Source organism: Cinclus cinclus, chromosome 6, assembly GCF_963662255.1.
Source record: "Cinclus cinclus chromosome 6, bCinCin1.1, whole genome shotgun sequence".
NCBI lineage: Eukaryota > Metazoa > Chordata > Aves > Passeriformes > Cinclidae > Cinclus > Cinclus cinclus.
This window is the reverse complement of record NC_085051.1, coordinates 33,338,688-33,359,186: the sequence shown is the minus strand read 5'-3', so window position 1 is coordinate 33,359,186 and position 20,499 is coordinate 33,338,688. Positions and strand designations below refer to the sequence as shown.

At 35.2% G+C, this 20,499-nt stretch overlaps 1 protein-coding gene across 3 annotated transcripts in view; it reads right to left on the bottom strand.

Moving 5' to 3' along the window:
* The window catches only part of DPH6 (diphthamine biosynthesis 6), a 193,531-nt gene that overhangs the window by 105,173 nt on the left and 67,859 nt on the right, over positions 1-20,499 (bottom strand). For 2 of the 3 annotated variants that reach the window (XM_062494401.1, XM_062494402.1), the window contains exons 8-12: positions 18,222-18,313; positions 10,128-10,274; positions 9,579-9,710; positions 6,812-6,941; positions 2,539-2,713 (exon numbers count right to left, since the gene is read on the bottom strand). In XM_062494401.1, the coding sequence (XP_062350385.1) occupies positions 2,539-2,713; positions 6,812-6,941; positions 9,579-9,710; positions 10,128-10,274; positions 18,222-18,313 (676 nt within the window). Of the gene's footprint in view, positions 1-2,538; positions 2,714-6,811; positions 6,942-9,578; positions 9,711-10,127; positions 10,282-18,221; positions 18,314-20,499 lie in introns of all 3 variants that reach the window. The other variant, XM_062494400.1, reaches the window with a different exon arrangement.

Here is a 20,499-nt window from a genome sequence, read left to right as displayed (position 1 = left end):
TATAGAATGTTAATCCCACAAGAGAAAGAATATTAATTCAAAAGAAGAAGAATTTTGCTATAAGTAATTTGAAAATCCTAATTTCATTCTGCCACTGTTGTTTGGTGTCTATCAAACTGAGGTCAGGACATTCTTGTAGTAAATTCCAAATCTTTAATTTTTGTCCTTATAGTACTGTTGGCAAGTTCCTGAAAGATCTCTACCAAATTGAAATGATGCTCTGCTTAGTGATTTTTGAGCCTGAAGTGTGAATTCCATAGTTTGCATGAACTACCTACATCTTTCTGCTGCCAACTCTGCTCTTACATGCCAGGGCACATCAATCCCAACTTGCAATATCCTGAATATTATTCAGTGGTCTATTCTGAACTCAGAAAAAACATTGTGCAAAAATACCTGCTGATTCCCAAAGTGTCCACAAAACTTCATATTGTACTGAAAAGACAAAAATTTAATTGTCCAATTGTAGTTGAGGAAAAGATAAAGTCTACATATCTACAACATAAGGGTAATAAATATTTACTTCTTTAAGATCAACTGGCTTCTATTCTTCAATCATAAAAGACTAATAAACATTTCATCATCATAAAGTTTGTATAATTTCAAATAGTTTTGGTTGACTACAAAGATTAAAACCTTGCTTTTGTTCCTTCCTTATTTATTCTGAAAAATATATTCCATTTCTAAAGTATAATGAAGTGTTTCCTTCTGCTGATGAATTTAAGAGATAAATACCTGTTCATACATAGTCTTAGGAAGTTCTAAAAACTCATTTAAAGAAGATTTTAATTTTGGAAAATTCAAGCTCTGCAGAATGGAATTGCTACCACAAGTTAAAAATTCTTAGCAAGGCAAAACCAGAGTGTTAAATGCTGATACTCACATGAAATGCATTGTTGGAAGTAATACGGCAAAATCTGACAAAGGAAAAATAAAAGTATGGCTGCTATGTATACTACCAATTCTTCCTACAGGTGTTTGTGGACTAGAGACAGAACACAGCTGTAAAGAACAAGTGAGTGATCCTGTAGCAGAGGTACAGATTTTCATTACTGTTACTTTACTACTGTGGTAATTTTTAGAAGTAAAAATACTTCTTTTACACTGTAAGGGAAAAAAATGTTGCCTAACTAAAGTGTTCTCTCGGGGTAGAAGAAAATAAAGAAAAACGGAACACACCAGTGGGAAATTTTCCTTGATGTTTGAATTGCTGACCAGTGCTACTGGCTGCACTACATTTAAAGTGGTATGAACTTTTCCTTGGGTATGCTGACTGTCCCATACCACCAGAAAGTCTGGTAGTACATGCTTATAGACAATTGCAACATGAAATTTTCACTGGGTTGCTGAAGCAATTTTCAGTTGACACAGTTTTCTGAATTTAGTTGATGGCAGTTCCAGGATATGGAGGGATTGCAGTGTAAGAGAAGCTTGTTCAAATAACTAAGAAACAAAGCTTATTATTTTAATCTTTGAAGGATTATACATATATGATATAATTATGATCATTGAAGTGTAAGACTGAATGAAATAAAGCTTAATGAACCAAATTCCTGCTTTCTCAAGAAAAATGGATATAGAGAGATTATAAAACCCCACTCTCCTGTAAGAACAAGATTCATACTGTTGTAATCTACCAACATTTCTTCCTGAAAATAAAACAAATTGCACATGAGCTTTCTGAAGCAAAATACTGCTCTTGAAATTTTCTGCAAAACAGTACAAAGACAAAACAAACTACGATTGCATGGTCACTATACTAGGTTTGCAGACTCAAAAATATTTCAGGCACTTTAAACAGATGTCATAAAGTCTTGCTTAAATCAGTCTGCACAACACTGGACAATGTATTTATTACAAGAGAAGAGCATTGGTAAGATAGGCATATACTTTTTGCAATAGAAAAGGTTGAGACAGTTCACAAATTATCAGAATGGTACTAGCTGGACAGAAAATACCATATTAGGATAAATTTTTTAATGAAAATTTTTGGTCCATTTTCCCATGATACTTTACTCTTTTCTTCTAAGCAGTATGCAGTATTCTTTTCAGTTTGTTATTATTTTGAAAAATACAACAGTTCTTCAAACTTGTTCTTTTAAATGGTCAAGCAGCACCACAAGCCTCAAAAAGGATTAATTAAATAAGCATTTTAGGATTGACTCTACCTATAAAAAAGTTAGAGCTTTAACAAGTAAACTGAAATATCCTCAGCTGCTCCTAAATCCTGTCTATATTTTAGGCAGATCATAAAATATATGTATGACAGGTTTTTTGTCTAATTATAATATACAACAGAAGTATGCTGTTCTTGAGATTCTCTGAAAAGAATAATTTAACCAGTTTTATTATCACAGAATGGAGAACAGATGAGAGGTAAGTGGTCTACAAGTTTTAAAAACATAAATTCAAAATGCTATATTTTTTACACATTTTCTTTTGCGCATAGAGAGAATGAAGAGAGAAAAATAGACTTTGTAACTATGCTCATTTCAGTAAAGTGCCATATATTTCACATGAAGTAACAAAAATTCCTACCTTGATGGACTGACTGTAAGGTCCTATGCTGGCAGGTGCCCAGTGGGAAATGCTCTGTACATGCATGACCAGCTTTTCATCATGTACTACATCATTCACTGCCATGTCATACTTATGTGCAAGGCAGTCAATGCAAAACAGCACTCCATCAGGTAACAGCGTTTCCACACATACTCTGAAAACACAAGATAATTTTTTTTTTAAAAAAAAAGAAGCTTGCTTGAACCAGATTGCAACATTTATTTTCCACATTTTTTTTTTGTCTGGACATTATCTTAGGAAATTTTGCCAGGATCATATTAAAAAGTTGGAGTATTGCAATAATCTGCTACCATTAACAGCGTTATCTCTTCAAGGACACTGCTGGCTCACAGACAGCTTCTTGTCCACCAGGACTCCCAGGTCCTTCTTTGCAGAGCTGCTTCCCAGCACTTCAGTCTCTGGCATGTAGTGCATGGGGTTATTCCTCCCCAGGTGAAGGACTCTTCATTTGCCTTTGTTGAATCTCAGGCAGTTCTTCTCTGCCCATCTCTCCAGCCTGCTGAGGTCCTCCTGCAGGGCTGCACAGCCCTCCGGGGTATCAGCCACTCCTCCCAGATTGGTGCCATCAGTGAACTTGCTGAGGAGGGATCTGCACCTTCATCCAGGGCATTGATGAATAAATTAAACAAGACTGGGCCAAATATGTCACTGTTTGTGACAGTGCCCCAAGTCCAATTAGTCCAACTAGACCCTGTGCCACTGATTCTGACCCTCTGGGATCTGCCATTCAGCCAGTTCTCAATCCACATCACTGTCCACTCATCCAGTCCACACTTCCTGAGTTTTCCTATGAGGGTGCTGAGAGAGACAGCATCAAAGTTTTCTAAAAAGCAGCAGCTTACAGTTCATTTACAACCTTCCCACAGGTTATCTGTAATAGCATATTTTTCTGCTATACTTTAAGTTGCATGACAGATACAAACATATGACAGGACTCAAAATCTACTTAAGCATTCATTAATAAAGTTCACTTCTGTTCCCTCTAAGGAAGACTGAGTGCCTTGATGAACAGACAGACGTGTGTTGCATGTGGCCAGTTAAAAAGCAGGGGAGTTGAGGGTCTGTGTGGGGAAATCAACATTTCAAAGCCTGAAAAATAATTATATTTGCTGTCCATGCATAGAAAAGTCATTTAGCTCCCAGCAGGAATCCAACAAAAAATTACTTGCTCTCTTTACATATCATGTAACAGCCCTATAAAATTCTTCCCATCTTGCTTATTTCTTCCAAGAAAACTATTTTTCCCCTCACCTCCCACATGTAAATATAGTAATTTTTCCTCATTACCATCATCACAAGCATGGATGAATGGATTTTCTGCTTGGGCTGGTAAATTTTCAAGACAATTTTGCAAATTTATTGCAGATCCACACCCGAGTCAGTGCTTCCAGCATACTGCTTGTGAGAACTTCCACAACCAGGCCTCTGTACATAATGCAATGATGCAACCATGCAAACTGCTGTATAATTTTTCTTCAGGACAAAATGCAACATAGACAAATATGCAACGTAAACACAGAGCTGTGGAAAGGGACCTGAGGACCCTGGTCAATGCAAGTTGAACATGAGCCAGCAGTGCCCTGGCAGCCAGGAGGGCCAAGGGTGTGCTGGGGTTCATCAGACACAGCTTTGCCAACCAGGCAAGGGAGGAGATTGTCCCACTGTCCTCTGCACTGGGGTGGCCTCACCTCAAGCACTAGGGGCAGCTCTGAGAGCCACAGTGGAACAAAAATGTAAAGTGCTAGAGAGCATCCAAGAGGGCACAAAAGATGGTGAAGGGCCTTGATGGGCAGGCATATGAGGAGCAGCTGAGGGCACTTGGTCTGCTCAGCCTGGAGGAGATTCAGGGCAGACCCCGCTGCAGTTACAGCTTCCTCCTGAGGGGAACAGGAGGGACAAACATCTCTTCTCTGCAGTGACAGTGACAGGACCCAAGGGAATGGCCTGAAGCTGTGTCAGGGGAGGTCTAGGTTGGATATTAGGGAAAGGTTCTTCACCCAGAGGGTGGTTGGGCACTGGAACTGGCTGCCCAGAGAAGCAGTCACAGCACCAGCCTGACGGAGCTCAAGAAGCATTTGGAAAATGCTCTCAGGCACAGGGTGTGACTCTTAAGGTGTCCTGTGCAGGATCACAAGCTAGACTTTGATGATCCTTGTAGGTCTCTTCCTACTCAGGATATTCTATGATGCTCTTAAACCTGTTTGCTCCATAAAAATAAAACTAAAAAGTAATTTTCCTGCAACTTCCTAATCTTTCTAGCTTGTTATTTTACTGATGGAAGGCTATGTAGCTGGCTATGCAAATGTGGAGGCCTAAAACATGAAAGAATAAGAAAGAAAAGTTAAATTGTGAGAAGCTGAGTATTATAAAGAGAACCTACAACATGTAGGAGTGAAGAATAATTTTGTGTAGTTTACAGCTGGGATTAGATCCCTCCTCTGAAGGCACACACAGTCAACCCTCCTATTTCTCTCTGATTTAATAATCATGGCCTGCAGTCAGCATCTTGAAGCCTCTCTCTGCTTGTCTTGTGTCTGACAACCAGGCAGTATACTGGAATGTGATGATTATCTTAGCAATATATTTGAACTATTTGTCTTGATATACTTAAAATTCACAAGCCTCTATTACACTTCATATTCTGCAATAAGAGTATAAAATACAGGATTTTTCATTAGAAAATTGCTGAACAGTTGATTTTAAAAATATGAAGAAGACAAGAGGTATGACCACACAGTTGACCCTGCTTTTAGTGCAGGATTGGACTAGATGACCTCCAGAGGTTCCTTGCAACCTGTATTAACCTACAATTCAAGTGAAATTTTTCAAGCTGTATCAGTTCTGCATTCTCAGCATACTATCTCAGAAGCATAAGAAATTACTGTAAAAATTACAAATTACTGTAAAAAGAAATAAGCCATTTTGACAAAGGCAATAAAAATACAAAGAGAAAATTAGTTTGACACATTAAGAAAAAAAAAAGTTTCATGGCCAAGGTGTTTTTTACCCAATTTCCAATAGAAAACAAACCCACCACATCCAAATAACACAGGAATCACATAGTGCACACCTAAACTACCAAGCAGTTTCATTATGTCAGACATAGACCTGGATGTAAAATAGAAGATTTTGTACAACAGATATTGAAAAAAATATACTTTGTGTATCTATGAATAAAAGTGCTACCATCAATATAATTTCTTTTCATACTTGGATTTTTACTGAACATGGAACTGCAGCTAAGTTATCCATCTAGTGTGGTTATCTGAGGGAAACACAAGACATTAAGAACAACCAGACTGTATTGAACCAAAGACCCATCTAATCCAGTATTTGTCTTCAACCAGAGCCAAGTGCATACAGGCCAGGAAAGGGAAAAAAAAGTCCTAACTAAATATAGTTTTGAAATAACCATCAGTATTTCATGATGTGAATCCCAAACAACTGCTCAGATAATAATTTTGCTTTCGTATTTAACAAAATAAATAGAACAAGGTGAGTAACATTTGTCACAAAGACCTAGAGGGTTCCAGACCTCATTACTTTTTGGAAGACTTAATATTGGTTGTAAGGCTTCAATACACTTTGAAGGGGCATGAAGGGGCAGAGTGCATCCTTGGCAAGTTGCCATCCACATGGATATTGACAGGATGAAGAAACAGGCATACAGGAACCTGATGAAATTCAGCAAGGAGAAGCTGTAAGTCCTCCACCTGGGGGAGGAATAAACTCAAGATCCAGTATATTCTGTGGGCCCACTGGCTAAAAAGCAGCTTTACAGGACTGAAGGTTCCTGATGGACACTGACTTGAACATAAGCCAACAGCGTGACCTTGTGGCAAAGAGGGTTGATGATATCCTGGGATGCATTCAGAGAAGCACTGCCAAAAGGTCAAGGGATGCAAACAGAAAAGAAAAGCAAATAAAGTCCCAGCAATAAAAACAGCTGTCAGTTCAATCAAGTCAAAAAGAACCAAGACTTGCAAATCATGTATTATCCTTCTATAAGTCCATATGGGGGGGCATTTATAAACCTTATGGTATATATTAAAGCAGGAATTTCTAGCTCTAGTGTTTTTGACATGAGCAGCTGTGATGTTAATATTCCAAAAGGCAGAAAAAGTCTTCTGTGAGACACAAACATTTGGTAAAATGCTTCACAAATATGGCAACAATAATTCAGTCTATTAGAGTGCATCATAAATATACTATAGCAGTAGTCTAATCCTACCTTGCTGGTGGACACAAATCAAATTCTGTCACATAAACTGAGTTTATAACACTGAAATCTTCCATGCTCTTCATATACAGATGAACCAAAATAATATCCTGCAGTTTCAATCCCTCTGAGGTCAAATTAGCTGCAGGATAAAAATATAGCTGTTAAAGACAGAGTATTTTAAATGTTTGTAGAAAGACAACATGGGCATCATGGTTTTATTCAGCAAAACCAACTGGTAATAACCTAACTGCTGTCTAAACACGACTGAACGTCTTGTAATACACTACCTTTCCCCACTTAGTATTTCTTTCTTCCATTATATTCTTTCTCATATTAGTTTTCCAAATATACAGAAGCAGACTACAAAATAAATTTTATCCACTCTAAAACAGTGGTGAATTCTTGCCCCATGAAAACACATCATGCATTCATGCATGTAGGTATGTTAACAGTCCAAATTACTTGTATCCATAAGTTTGATTGTGTTGGGGGGGGGGCTTGGGGTGGGGTGCTCATTGTGTGACAGCTAGTAATAGACAAAGGATTTTGAATCACAAAAATGCAGAACTGGAAGGGACAATAGCCATCTTCAAGGAAAAGATCAAATATTTATATGCCATTCCAGAGGGATGCTTGTCTAAGCTGTTTTTAAAAACTCTCACTGCAATAATAATCTCTGCATAAACAAAGAATTATAAATGGCAAGACACAATAGGAAACAGAAATGGCCACAGGAAAAATGAAAGAAGGATGTGAGCAGAGGAAAGCTCAAGCAGACATCTAAAGAAGACATACTAAGAAGCCAAGATCATCTGAATGTGTATGCACAGAATATTCCAGTCATAGCGCTCAGAAAGAATGTATTACTCTTATATAGCTGACCACAGAACTAGATATGTGATCAGCTCTGCAGTGTCTCCTTTGTAGTTCATGAGCAACAGAAAGTAAATGAAGACAAAATCTTCTCTGAATACAGAGCATATATAATAAGAGAGTACTCTGTGACCTAATTTAAATAAGCCAAGTAAAGTTCTTTTCAGTGTTTCTCAGTCTTCTCAGATCCTTCTGGGGATCCTGCCCTTTAATGTTACAGTGTGCACATGTATATATACTTATATAGTTGTTTTTCAGTTGAGAAGTACAAGGGTATAAAGACAATCTCTGAAGGTTGTTGCCTTAGTGAGAAACAGTTTTTATGTAAAAATTTTCAGTGCTTTTAAAGACAGTTCAGAATTTTGCACACTTTCACAAAGATTAGCTTGGTCACACCAATACTGAATTTTGTTCTAAATGTCTCAGCTTTACTTAGACATATTGCCAAAAATAGTGGCAATCTGAAAAGAGGAATTATCACTCACAGAAAAGAAATTGTGCACAACTTATATAAGAGTTTATATAGCAATTGACATAGATCTCCTATGAAATCAAAATACATGTCCAGAAACATCAGCTGATAAATTGGCATACAATGGCAATTCTGTATGGAAATAGAAATGTATTTGAATGCGACCTGATAGCAATCACTAGATCAATACCAGCTGCTATATCCTCACTTAATGAGGAAACAAGGGCAATTCTCAACTTTCCAGCACTTTAGTCAAGAAGAAAGGCCTGCAGTTAAAAGTCCTGTAGCATTATATAGAATACTGGAGGGGGAAAAAAGCCCTCAACCAACTGATACATACATCTGCACACACAAACATCCCCACTCTAAATTTAAAATATATGAGCTAACAAATGAATTTGTGGACACAGAATAAGCTGAAGGCAGTGATTTGGATAAATTTCATTATTTTTACCTTTATTTTTAAAAAATCCCCTACATGAAAGTACTGTTCCTTTTTCCGTTACATGGATGAGAGGAATGGTGGGAAATAACTTCTCCCCAGCTTATAATCAAAATAAAACTGACTCCCAAAACACTCCCTCTAGTAGAAAGGCATACATGATGAACTGGTTAACAAGTTCTTGGACTCTTCATAACTTTGGTTTCTCAGGGACAGGATTGTTACATTGTCCTATGTCCTGGATACACAGGGAAACTTTACAGACTTTCTGTCAAATTGTTAGCCATTCATGGATTCTAATAATTTACAGAATATGATCAGATGAGACTCACCCTTACTTAAGCAGAACTGCTCCAAAAGGTTACATTGTCTGAAGTATAGCTTTATTATTATTTCCATTTTTATGAATGAAAAGAAGCCTGTACAAATCTGTTTTACTTAAACTTTAGAATGAAAAAATACAAAACAAAAAAATGAACATTTTATTTTCTATGTCAGAATCTTCTAAGGAACCTGGATTTCCTGATTCCTAAGGTAGCAATTTTGCCTTTACATCAGGAATGAGATTTGCTGCTACTGATGCAATCCTAGATGCCGAAATGTATATCATCTTTCTAGAACACTTAGTTTATGGAAGCTACAAACACATTTTAGCAACTAGACAGCATCTACAGCACACATACATACTCACACACACTCTGTATTTCAAGAATGCTATAAAGTGAGCAAGTACTGTGGAAATCGTGTTTTTACAGTGATATCAACTCTACTCTGGCTTTCCAGGGTCTTCAAAGGCAGTCAAATTATGATGTGCTAAACACTGAAGATGGGAGTCTTGATATCAAAGGTTCCAATCAAATGCAAAATGAGATGGCAAACCAACAACCACAACATATAAAGATATAAAACCACATGAAAATATTCTTCCTTTAGACCATATTAAAAACACAATCAATGACAGCAGATAATGTATTAACTGAATAAAGCACCTCTGAGAGAGGAAAATGCTTCCCGAGCTGCATCTTCAGCATTTTTATCCTTTGATGGAAGGAAATGAGCAGGGATACTTGAAAACCACTGGTAACCACTCAGGGATTTTCCTGAATTTTGAATTGTCTTAGCTATGGGAAATGAAGATAAGAACTATGATTAAAACAATGAAAGGTTTCAGATTAACCAAGGATACATTTTAAATTGTTTAAGGGAAAAGAACTTTAACAGAAAAGAAACCCACAAATTGTAAAAACATCATCAAAAATATTTACAAGCAGATATAAAAGTAAGTGTTCTGGTAGCAAAACTCCCAAATTCTTCTCCAACACTGCCTCCACAAAATATGCATGCAAGTAGCACATCTACAGATCTATTGATTATTACTGGAAAAATGTATTCTAATAGGATCTCTTTTTTTCAGACTAATTGCTACGGGTCAAGCACATTTTCTTCAGGAGTGCATGTACAGTACTTAGCATATTCCACCTGACATGAAATAGTCAATCTTTTTAACTATTTTTTTTAAAATACTGTGCAAAACTCACTGAAATCCAAAGAGCTACATTCCATAGTCTTCCAGGTGACTAGAGTATTCTTCTGCGGTTCACACTCTTCTGATGAAGGGAAAATACCATCATCTGCGCAGCTTATCTCACAAGAACAGTTACTGACCAAAAAAGTACCCAAGGATTCTTCCTGCTTGAGATAAACATTATAAAATAAGCAAGTAAACAGCATGCCCAAGCAGTGAATTAGCATATTTTAGCATTCAAATATATTTTTACATTACAAAAAATACTATAGTTCAACAGTACACATCATAGAACAATTCATGAAAGAATAGCATTAGGATTTCCCATTAGATTGCAAAACTGGTGAAACATAATGTACTCCTGTTGACATATCAAACGGAAGAAAAAAGCAGACTTAGTAACTGAATGGAAATGAAAAATGATGAGACCCAAGAATAAAGACAGAAAGAATACTATTATGAAGAAATGGTATCCCACAACTATATATAAGACAACAGTGCTTTCAAAAAAATAGTATAAATTAAGTGAACAAAAGAACAAAAGTTAGAAAAGTAATAATTTTAAAATTAACACTGTCATCACATACTTGAAATAGAGCAAAAAATTAATAAGAAAGTTTTAAAAGTTTTTGGAACAATGAATGAAGGCAGTCCATGTAAACAAAAAAACACCAAAATGAAACAAACAAAAACCTAAACCTTTATTATCTCACAAAGACCATCCTCTCCATCAAACACTTTGGTATGAGTTGAGATAACAGAAAAATGCATTTCCCAAGATCAATACATTGAAGTAATCTCTTGACAAGGAAGGAAAATCATTCTTCCCAAATGCTTTCTGAAGACCAGGAAAAAAAAAAACTACCCACTGTACCTTTTAAAGCAAAATACACAGGCAGAGTGCTTACTGACCAATCTTCAACAATTCTGTGCTCATTACATTTTCAACATGCCACATAATTACAGCATGCTTTTTTTTTTGGTGCTTTTTCTTTTTTCATTTGCCTTTTAATTTTAGAGCAATCAGAACCTTTACTCTCTCCCACCTGATTTTCCAACCACCCTCATCTGTAGAGCACGTTGACTTTTGGACCACTAGCTTGGATAATATTACTTTTCTATCTAAAAGCAATATGAACTATGACAGAATTTGCCTAGAAACCCTAATCAAACACCACTGCATGCTGTAATGCCAGATTCTGTCAATTACATTTATTCCCAAAGATCTCAAATTTCATGTAGTGTCTAAAATCTGCATTTTACTGCAGGCTTCTTAAGTACTGAATTCACAAAAATTATAATAAATCCAAATAAGGCAAGATAAAAACATGACAAAACATGAAACCTTTGGCAATCCCTAAATAGGGAATAGAAACTGCTGAATATTCTTTTAGCTGATAAATTCATGTTCTATGCAAAATGTCATTAAAAAAGAATATTAAGACTGTACAATGAAGAAATTTTACTGTATTTAATATTACTGTATATTTTTTCTTTCCTGTGGAAAAATAAACATATTGAAACTTTAAAGATTTCTCTTTGTAATAATCACAAAAATGTCAGAAAAATAAGGGCAAAAACCATAGCATGCATCAGAAATTTGTGGTAACTCTTACATCAATATTTGACTTCACTGAAGTGATGAAGGATCCAGTTAAGTTGAAGGAGTGCATTTGGAAATTTTAAGGAAAGGCTAAATTACAAAAAGATCATTATCTGTGAGAGGAAACTCAGTTCTGCTGACTCTAAAAGAGGTCATAGGTAGTTTTATAAGCACTGTAAACACTAAGTCTATTATCTAAGAGGGGCTGATGTTCTTTGATTGCACTTCATTTTATTCATTCCTCCAAGAAAGACATGAAAGTCAGGGCAATAATCTACTTTACATGAATCAATTGTACATCAGAGGTTAAAAGAAGTCAAGAAGATGTAATATAATAGCCCAGACAAAAACTGCAATTTAGCACAAACATGACACACATTCCAATATAACAACAGACAAGCATCCACCAGCATCTGCACCATTTCTCACACACTGACTTACACCTTTGACTACGACCATCATTGAGTGCATTTTGCTATTACCCAGAGGGATGCCTGATTGCTCCTAAGCCTTCAGGTATGACTTAAAAAACAAAGAAGCAGGAACACAAGTCTGTAATTGAAAAAGATCTTAAGATGGTTTAAGCTACAAGAACCAAGGAAATTAAATTATTTTAAAAGTTTTGGGGTTTTTTTAATCTACAAAATAGCACTTCATGGAGACATACAGACTGTATTGCAGCATCATGTGCTAGAAGTGCTGCCACTTGCTTCTTTCAACTTGTTGTTTTACTAAATAAATTACTTTCACGAGTAATTCCTAGCAACCACCATGAAACAACCAATTTGCATTGTAGCATGGGCATTCAGGGAAGTTCTAATGTAACATATGCAGAGTTTGCAGCTCTTGGTCCTACCCCCAAGAAAGCATGCACAGACACGGCGATGTGAATGCCGCCTCGGGTTTTGTTTTTACATCACCTGGATTTTAACTTTACTATGCCATAAAAATCCTAAATGGAAAGGAAGAAGTTCCAGTTTGCCATTTTTTTTACTCACTTTTATTAAGCTTTACATACCACTTTTGAAGAGATCTAGAGATACATATATCTTCTGAGGCTGTTGTTAAAGATCTGTAACTTCTCTGCATTCCCTAACCAGGAGGACCAAATTTATATGCTCTGCAAGGGAACATGAAAAGAGCACCTATTCCATTTTTATGCCACCAGTTAAAATGCTTTCATCTACCTTTCTAAACATGACTTCTACAAGATGTGCTTCATAAAAAAAAGTCATGGGTATGGAGTGACCCTCACAGACTCTATTAAAACTGGTTTGGTGTAACATAGAGAACTCCCCCATAGCTTTGTAATTTGTTAATGTTACAAATATCCCAAACAGATGCCACATTAAATTTTCATATCATCTACAGTCACATCCCTTTTTCCTAAGTAACTCAGTATTTTACAAATAATTTAGCTTCTATGAGTATTTCTTCACAGAGATAAATAAAATTATACATCTGTGTTTCCACACATACATAAAAACCCAGTCAGTGGCAAATTTTTTGGAAATTATTGTGAAATGTCAGAAATCTCTTATGAGATGCTGCATCTGTAAAAAAAAATAGGGAAATCTGTTGATTTCAATGACTGTGATACATCACAATGACTCATTCAAGGCTCCTGAAACATTGGTAATCAATCACTTCCCACAGCAGCACAGGTGCAGGCTATAGCAGAAGTATTAGGTGTAGAACCTGGCACGGGAAGAACAACAGGCTCTATGCCAGCCTAAGCAGAGCTGCCATACTCTGTTTAGCAGCTATATTTAAATCCATACAAAAGTTGGTCTTCCATTCCTCTCAACAGAGAAAGTAAAAGAAGCTAAAACTTACAGACGGCCATAAACAGAGTAACTTTAACTGAATAATATTCTCATCACTTTAAAAAGAAAAAATCAAGCTTGCTATAATGACATTTTAATTAAATCTTACAGAACCTATTTTATCGCATAACATTTTCATGTTACTTCACAGAAGCAATATATTTTCCCATTTGTTACACAGTTTCTCCCACACCCACTGTACATTGTGATACCAACCTAATTTTGGATCAGAGCCTGCATGCATGCATACACTTAACTATATTCACATAACTCATGTCATTGATGCAAGTGCGCTCAGAATGAAGTTAAGCAAATGCACGAGTGTTCCAAGATCCAAATTCTCCTGTTGAAAAAGCCTTGGAGCTAGGACTTTGACTGATATAGCTGAAATTCCATGCAGTGGTCTTTTATGAAAACAACAGATTGTCTTTTTAAAAAGCTTATATTCTCTGCTACAGAAGCTGGTATAAAAACCTATCACAACACAATTCTAAAACTGATAACTCTCCCACTGAGAAGCAATGAGAATACAGTGGAGCAGAGAACTCAGAAGACAAAAGATTACAATAACCTCTTTATTCCTTGTGATGTACCTTGATAACAGAACTCCTTGAAATAAATATAATGAGGGAGATCACATGCATCTTGTATTATTTTGAGTACAATATACAGAATCATAGGAAAGCCCTTTACTCCAAATACTTTCAAATAAAGTATCTCTTTATGAAAAGAGAATGAAAAATTATCTTTCCTCAGAGAATTAGACTGAATCTACAATCAACTACAGTAGAAAAGAAAATCCTTTATTTATTATCATAGTGTTTGAAATAAATCAGAGTACAAAAAAAAATCTATGATATTCGTTATCAAGTTTTGAAAACAAAACTACAAGGGTTATCTATATTCTTATGACGAAGAAGGGAAACTAAAGGTTGCCTAGGAGAAGTATTGTTCAATGATGATGAAGTATTAAAAAAATGCTGCCCACAACACCACCAATGAAACGTTTTGAAACTTGAAATTCCTTCCTATTTGCCCTGACATCACTGACGAAGTCTAATTCTACAGCTAAAGTTCTAAACTTTAGATTAACTAAAATAATTAATGAGGAACTGGACAGAAATAGGCTACAATATTAAATCATATATAACCTATAGGATTACATGCCTTTAGTACACATGGCATGCAAATATCTCTTGAAAACCTTTTCTAAATTTCCAATTGTACAAGTTACAGAACTCTACAAGTGTTTTTAAAATCTTCTCCAAAATGACCTGCACAATAGATCTCCTGCCATTTAACAGGGGCAAACTGCTTGCACTTCTGATGTGTTCCAGCTACAAGGTCAAGATCTTTTACAGACAGGAAGACACAGTTATCAGTTTATAATAGGTAATATAATGTAATGTCTATTATAAGAAAAATCAGCAGCAGGCATGATTCCTGTATCTCTTATAGGCAAATGGGCTCATTTCTTCTGCAAAGTGTACAAAGAAAATTACATTATTCCCTCTAATTCTGGACTATTCAGAGTTAAAGTGCTGCTGTTTCCCATGTTGTATTGTTTGATATATGTGTGCTCCTTCTCACTGGAACTTGAAAACAAAGTATTCATTAATAAATGCAGGGAGCAAATGTGAAAGCATGAACAGCTAGTATGTGCACTGTTGTCATCAGAACTATATTCCCATCAGCAGAAGCTCCAACAGCTTTAATTTCTGTTTCTGATCTTTACACAGCCAACAAACAATATAGCAGAAAATAAGAGCAAGTTCATTGTGCTGACAAAGTAAATAAAAATTTTGTTTCACAGTTGTGTTCTTTCCTAATTGAAAATACTCAGAATTTAATTTTTATTGAGTAGAAGGCCAATACACCTAATTCAATGATTCTAGAATATGCTTCAGAAATTGTCTCCCACAGAAAAAAACATTCTATATTTTAAGTGTATGAAGTGACTATCTTGGAAAAGTAAAATACTGATGAAGCTAGGTATCTATATTAGACTGATAACCTTGTTTTTTACTCTGAAGTAAAAGAGACATTCCCAAATTTTGAGCATTAGTATTTTATTACCATTTTTATTTATTCTAAATGGGTTTTTTTGTAAAATGCCTACAAAAATTATTTACTTAATTTTAATAGTTTTAATAATAAAATATAGAATTTATTTAATCTCTTTAGCCTTTTCTGCATCACTATCTATGAAAGAAAAGTAAGTGTGTTTTTAAAAAGCTTCAATTATTATGCAAAAAACATCCTGAAGTTGCACAGAAATATATTAAACCAGAACAGTGAGTACAATGTTATGTTCCCCTAGGCACAAGGGCTCATTTTGCTGCCAGAAACAATCTAAACCAAATTTCTAGACAGGCTTTGTAGTCAAACATGAAGAGATTTAGCTAAAGAAAATGCATTATAGAAGAGGAAAGACAGCAGAGACCAAGGTGCACTAGCTGTAATTGCAAAATTATTTTAAAAGTAAATTCAAGGAATGTAAAATTAACACCTGTGGCAAATAACAAAGACAAAATTAATATACAATACAGTTAAAAATATGTTTATCTCACAGCAGAAATGATAACAAAACTAATGTCATAGTACTTATTACAATTACACTTCACTGTGGAGTCTATTAATATTTTCTACAAAGTGCTTTAAAAAGTGGCTACTTTTACACATTGTTCATAATCGTGTATTATTTTTCCAATTTTCAATAATCCCTTGAAAGCCTCAAACTTAAATTAGTTCTCCATCTGAAGCAGTTTTTTTCCTGCAGTACTCTGTTATTATGGGATTGGCTGTTAAGTGCCGAATGTTAACTGATAGTTAAATTTTTCCACAGGCTTATAAGCACCAAATAGTGAGCAAAAGTACAATACTACAGGCATATCAGTCTTGAAGGCATGCCTTTATTATTATGCAGTTAAATGATGCCACTAGTTATGGTCTAAAAGACAGACTGGTTCTCCATATTCATAACTTCTCAAAAACTTAGCCTGTTTTACCATGACATAAAATAATCTATAGCCAAAAGATACTAATGCTTTTCCTTATGAGACAACTATTTAAAAAATTAGACTCTTTTCCTTTTAAATATACATTAATTTATATACCAAAAAGCAGGGCAAGCTGCTGCAAACCTTACCCCTTGCAATGTGTGACAGGTTTTCTACAATGGATTGGAAATATGGTTTACTACAACACTGCCTGAAACTGTGAGGCTTTAACCAAATCTAAAATATCTACATAAGAAGGGGAAAAGAGCTGTTGAACAGATAAAAGTAAAATCTTGATTCTTATATCAAATGTTATGCATTTTAATATGATTTTTCCCCTGATTTATGTAAAGCTTTGTGGTTTTCATTTTCCCTAGCCTGTCACATTGTAGAGATGTATGGTACATTTTAGCATCAAGTTTGCCATGAGCAATAAAGTCAGTGCCCCCAAAGAAATATTAATATATTATCAGTCTTCCCCACCCTACCACATTTCCAAGTTTTCCTTTATTCAGCCTATTTGGTTTTGCTTCACATAGTTGATATCCTTTTCACAGTCTCCTACACAAATATTTAATGTTTTATTTTTAAAAGAAATCCAAACCTAGAAATCGACAGGATGAAATACAATTTACTTTCCAAGGCAAAATGAGGCCATCATGGAAGAGAAACACTGGGGTAATTTATCTGTTTCGAACAATAAAATTAAAAAAAAAAAAGGAGAGGGAAGAGCGGTAGGCATGATCTATTAAAAGACATGCAGGAAATGTTGGTTAAGAGACATGAAATTTGAAATACCAATAGAATAATGTTCTGTAACAATTTCTGCACTTCTATCATCAAAGTGCAGAAAGACATAGGAAGAGCTATACAAAGATGACTGCAACAACAGAACACAGATCACGATGCACTCTCTTCAACAAAATACTAACACTTGTAGAGGCTCAGGAAGAAAAAAAATAATTTTTAACTGTAAAATAATAAAGTGAAAAACAGAAAAGTGATGACAAATAGAAATAAAAATATTGTCTGTTTTGATCTTAGTTCTGCTCACATGAAAATCTGCAGCATTTAAACGACCGGAGTTCCTATTCCTGTTCTGCTCTTTCTATAGAATCGTAAGTTGATAGAAATAATTCTAACAAACTAAAAATGATTCCTTCAAAATTTTTGACCAAGATAATCTCCACGTGATTAAAAGTCATTCATTAGGTGTATTTTTCATATGGAAAATATCCTAAACCCAGAACATTCAAAACTCAAGCACTTACAGGTTAGCAAGTTTTTAAATCATCCACTTTACAACAGAAACATCAAAAACAGAAGCAACCTCCCAACAAGTTAATGCTGCTCATATGGTTTCCTAATACAGTTGTGTTCTACAGTGCAGATGCTCTACCCAGGCTGCACATGTGCTTGACTGAACCACACTGACGGAGCACCTTGAGTTTTCAAGATGAAAAATGCCACAACAAATATACTACCTCCATTCATTCACTTTGAAACAAGTATGTTTGGTCTTTCCTAAGAGTAAATTCTGAAATTCAGCTAAATATATACATTGTTATTTGAATGGAACACCTATATGAGAATATGATAGTTCACTCCAAATTGTGACAAAACAACACAACTAGAAAGCATGCATATAGCTTTAAACGAAAACAAAATTCACAGCCTACTTGCCTTATTCTCCAGATGTAATTTTAAAAAATGAAGGTAGGCCACAGGTGCAAATGCATCCGCTGAATGCATGATCACCTTTGCTGAATCTCTGAAATAAAAAAAAAATTACCAACAAATAGTATAGTACATAGTTTTACATAGAGACAACACTTAGTCACTGTATAACACAAAATCTCAGGTAAGTCTTTGAAAATCTATTAATTTCTTATCAATGCTTTCATATAAATTAAGAAAAAGATTGTTATATAAAATCACAGTGTTGAAGAATACATTACCTTCAAGAATTTTCAATTTTCAAAAAGAATAAACTATACTTCCTGTGTGAGCTGGCACAGGAGATACAGCAACAACCATAAAACCACGGATGAAATGCAAAGAGTAAGCTTGTTTTCATCACCTCATCACCTGGGACCCCTGAAGCAGCGTTCAGGCAGGGGCACAAAAGAAGGGACACAGGCACTGCAGAGACTTGGTGCATGCTAGAGCATCACCAAACCTGTAGGTCTCTCCTGTATCTCAGGGATTTGCACAGGTGCAATATCCCTCTCTTCTTTGATCTTTCCCATAGCCAGGCAGGAATCTCAAGCATGTTCCATAGGGCCCCATAGTCTATCATAGGCCTATGTTACCTAAACACAGATGCTCTACTCCTCCAACACAAGAGGCCAGAAACAATTACTATGATACATGTGTTTTTGACACCCCAGCTGCAAGTCACTTGAGTGTATTTACAACCCTTCATGACAATCTTCCACTATTTCCCCACACTTACAGACCAATATTAAGAGAATTACTTAGCTGTAGCCTATGAAAATATAAACTACACTGTGTTTTAGATCCCAGAGACTAATATGTACAGCAATCTTTAAATTCATCAACAGGAGATTTTTCAAAATCCACTGTTTTGATTAATGCTCCAGGGATTGGTTTTTTAAGTATTAACAACATACAGTATTGCATACTGAGAAATTGACTGATCCAGCCATCTTGCATCTGATAGTGAAGACTACTAGACATAACTTTTTAATGCCAAATGTGTTGGTAACAATGTTAAACTTCCTGTGTGCTGATTCAAATTAGTTAATTTTAGTTTTCATTTTTACAGACACAATCTGTCACACTTTGATTCACAAGAGGCAGTATCTGTTATATCCATCTGCATGGTTTTACTACTTAAGAAAAAGGTAGCTCTAAGAAACAAACATCAGAAGGTGAGAAACTCAAGGAAAACAGAAATTCAGAAGCAGTACAAGAAAATCTGAAAATTGTTGAAAGTAAGGCTAAGGACACACATAGTTTTCTGGAAACCATGATGCGCTTGGTACCTTCATAGCGTTCAAAGAGATGATATAGATAGATTTATAGTAATACCACATAAAATCAATGCAAACTCAAAGCAGTTGCAGCTTTGGCCAGATCCCTGTTCCTCAACTAAAGTCTAAAATTAACAGAAATGTCTATTCTATAAAATGTGTTTTGGAATTTAAAAATAACAAAATGTCACACAGTAATGATATATACCTTTAACATAAGAAGATCCACTTTAAGGAAACTATTAAAGTATTTTGATGAATACTTTCGTTCCTGGGAGTAATTACCAAGATTCTTTATGATTAAAATAGTGTTTATATCCAAGATGTAAGATGCTTTATACATAGCTTTTATGATTAAAATAATTCTTTTCAAATGACAATGGTGTCTTCTAATTCTAACAGAAATAAGTGTAAAAAAAATAGGTGGAAAGCAGAATAGTTCAGTTCACATCCAATTAGTCTCCAATTTAAAAAAACTGATGAAGTCCTGAACTTGACATGTCATATCCAGCTTGGGAAATAGTAAAAAAAACCCAACCAACCCAAAACACAGGAAAAGTAGACATTTAAAATGAAAGACAGTGATTTCAGAGACCCAAATAAATTATATAAGGCCATTTCACACTAAAAGCCTGAATTTTGAGTAGGAACTTGACTATCTAAGATGATTCCTGTTTGATTGTAATGGAAACACAGGAATTTTGTTAAGGAAATTTTTGTAAGATTGAAAAAAATTAAGAATAGTTGAAAAACTGTCTCAATCTGCTATTTGTTTTGAAATCAAAATCGTCTGATCTCTCAAGACTTCTTGAAGACCTAGAAAACATCCAGTCATTTATAAACACTCTGTACCACTGTCTCAGGACAAATATATCAAGTTAGAACAAGGCTGAGAGTACAATCAATGCTTCTCAGAACATGACTATTTTTTCATGTTTGTAGAAATTATAATTTTATAATT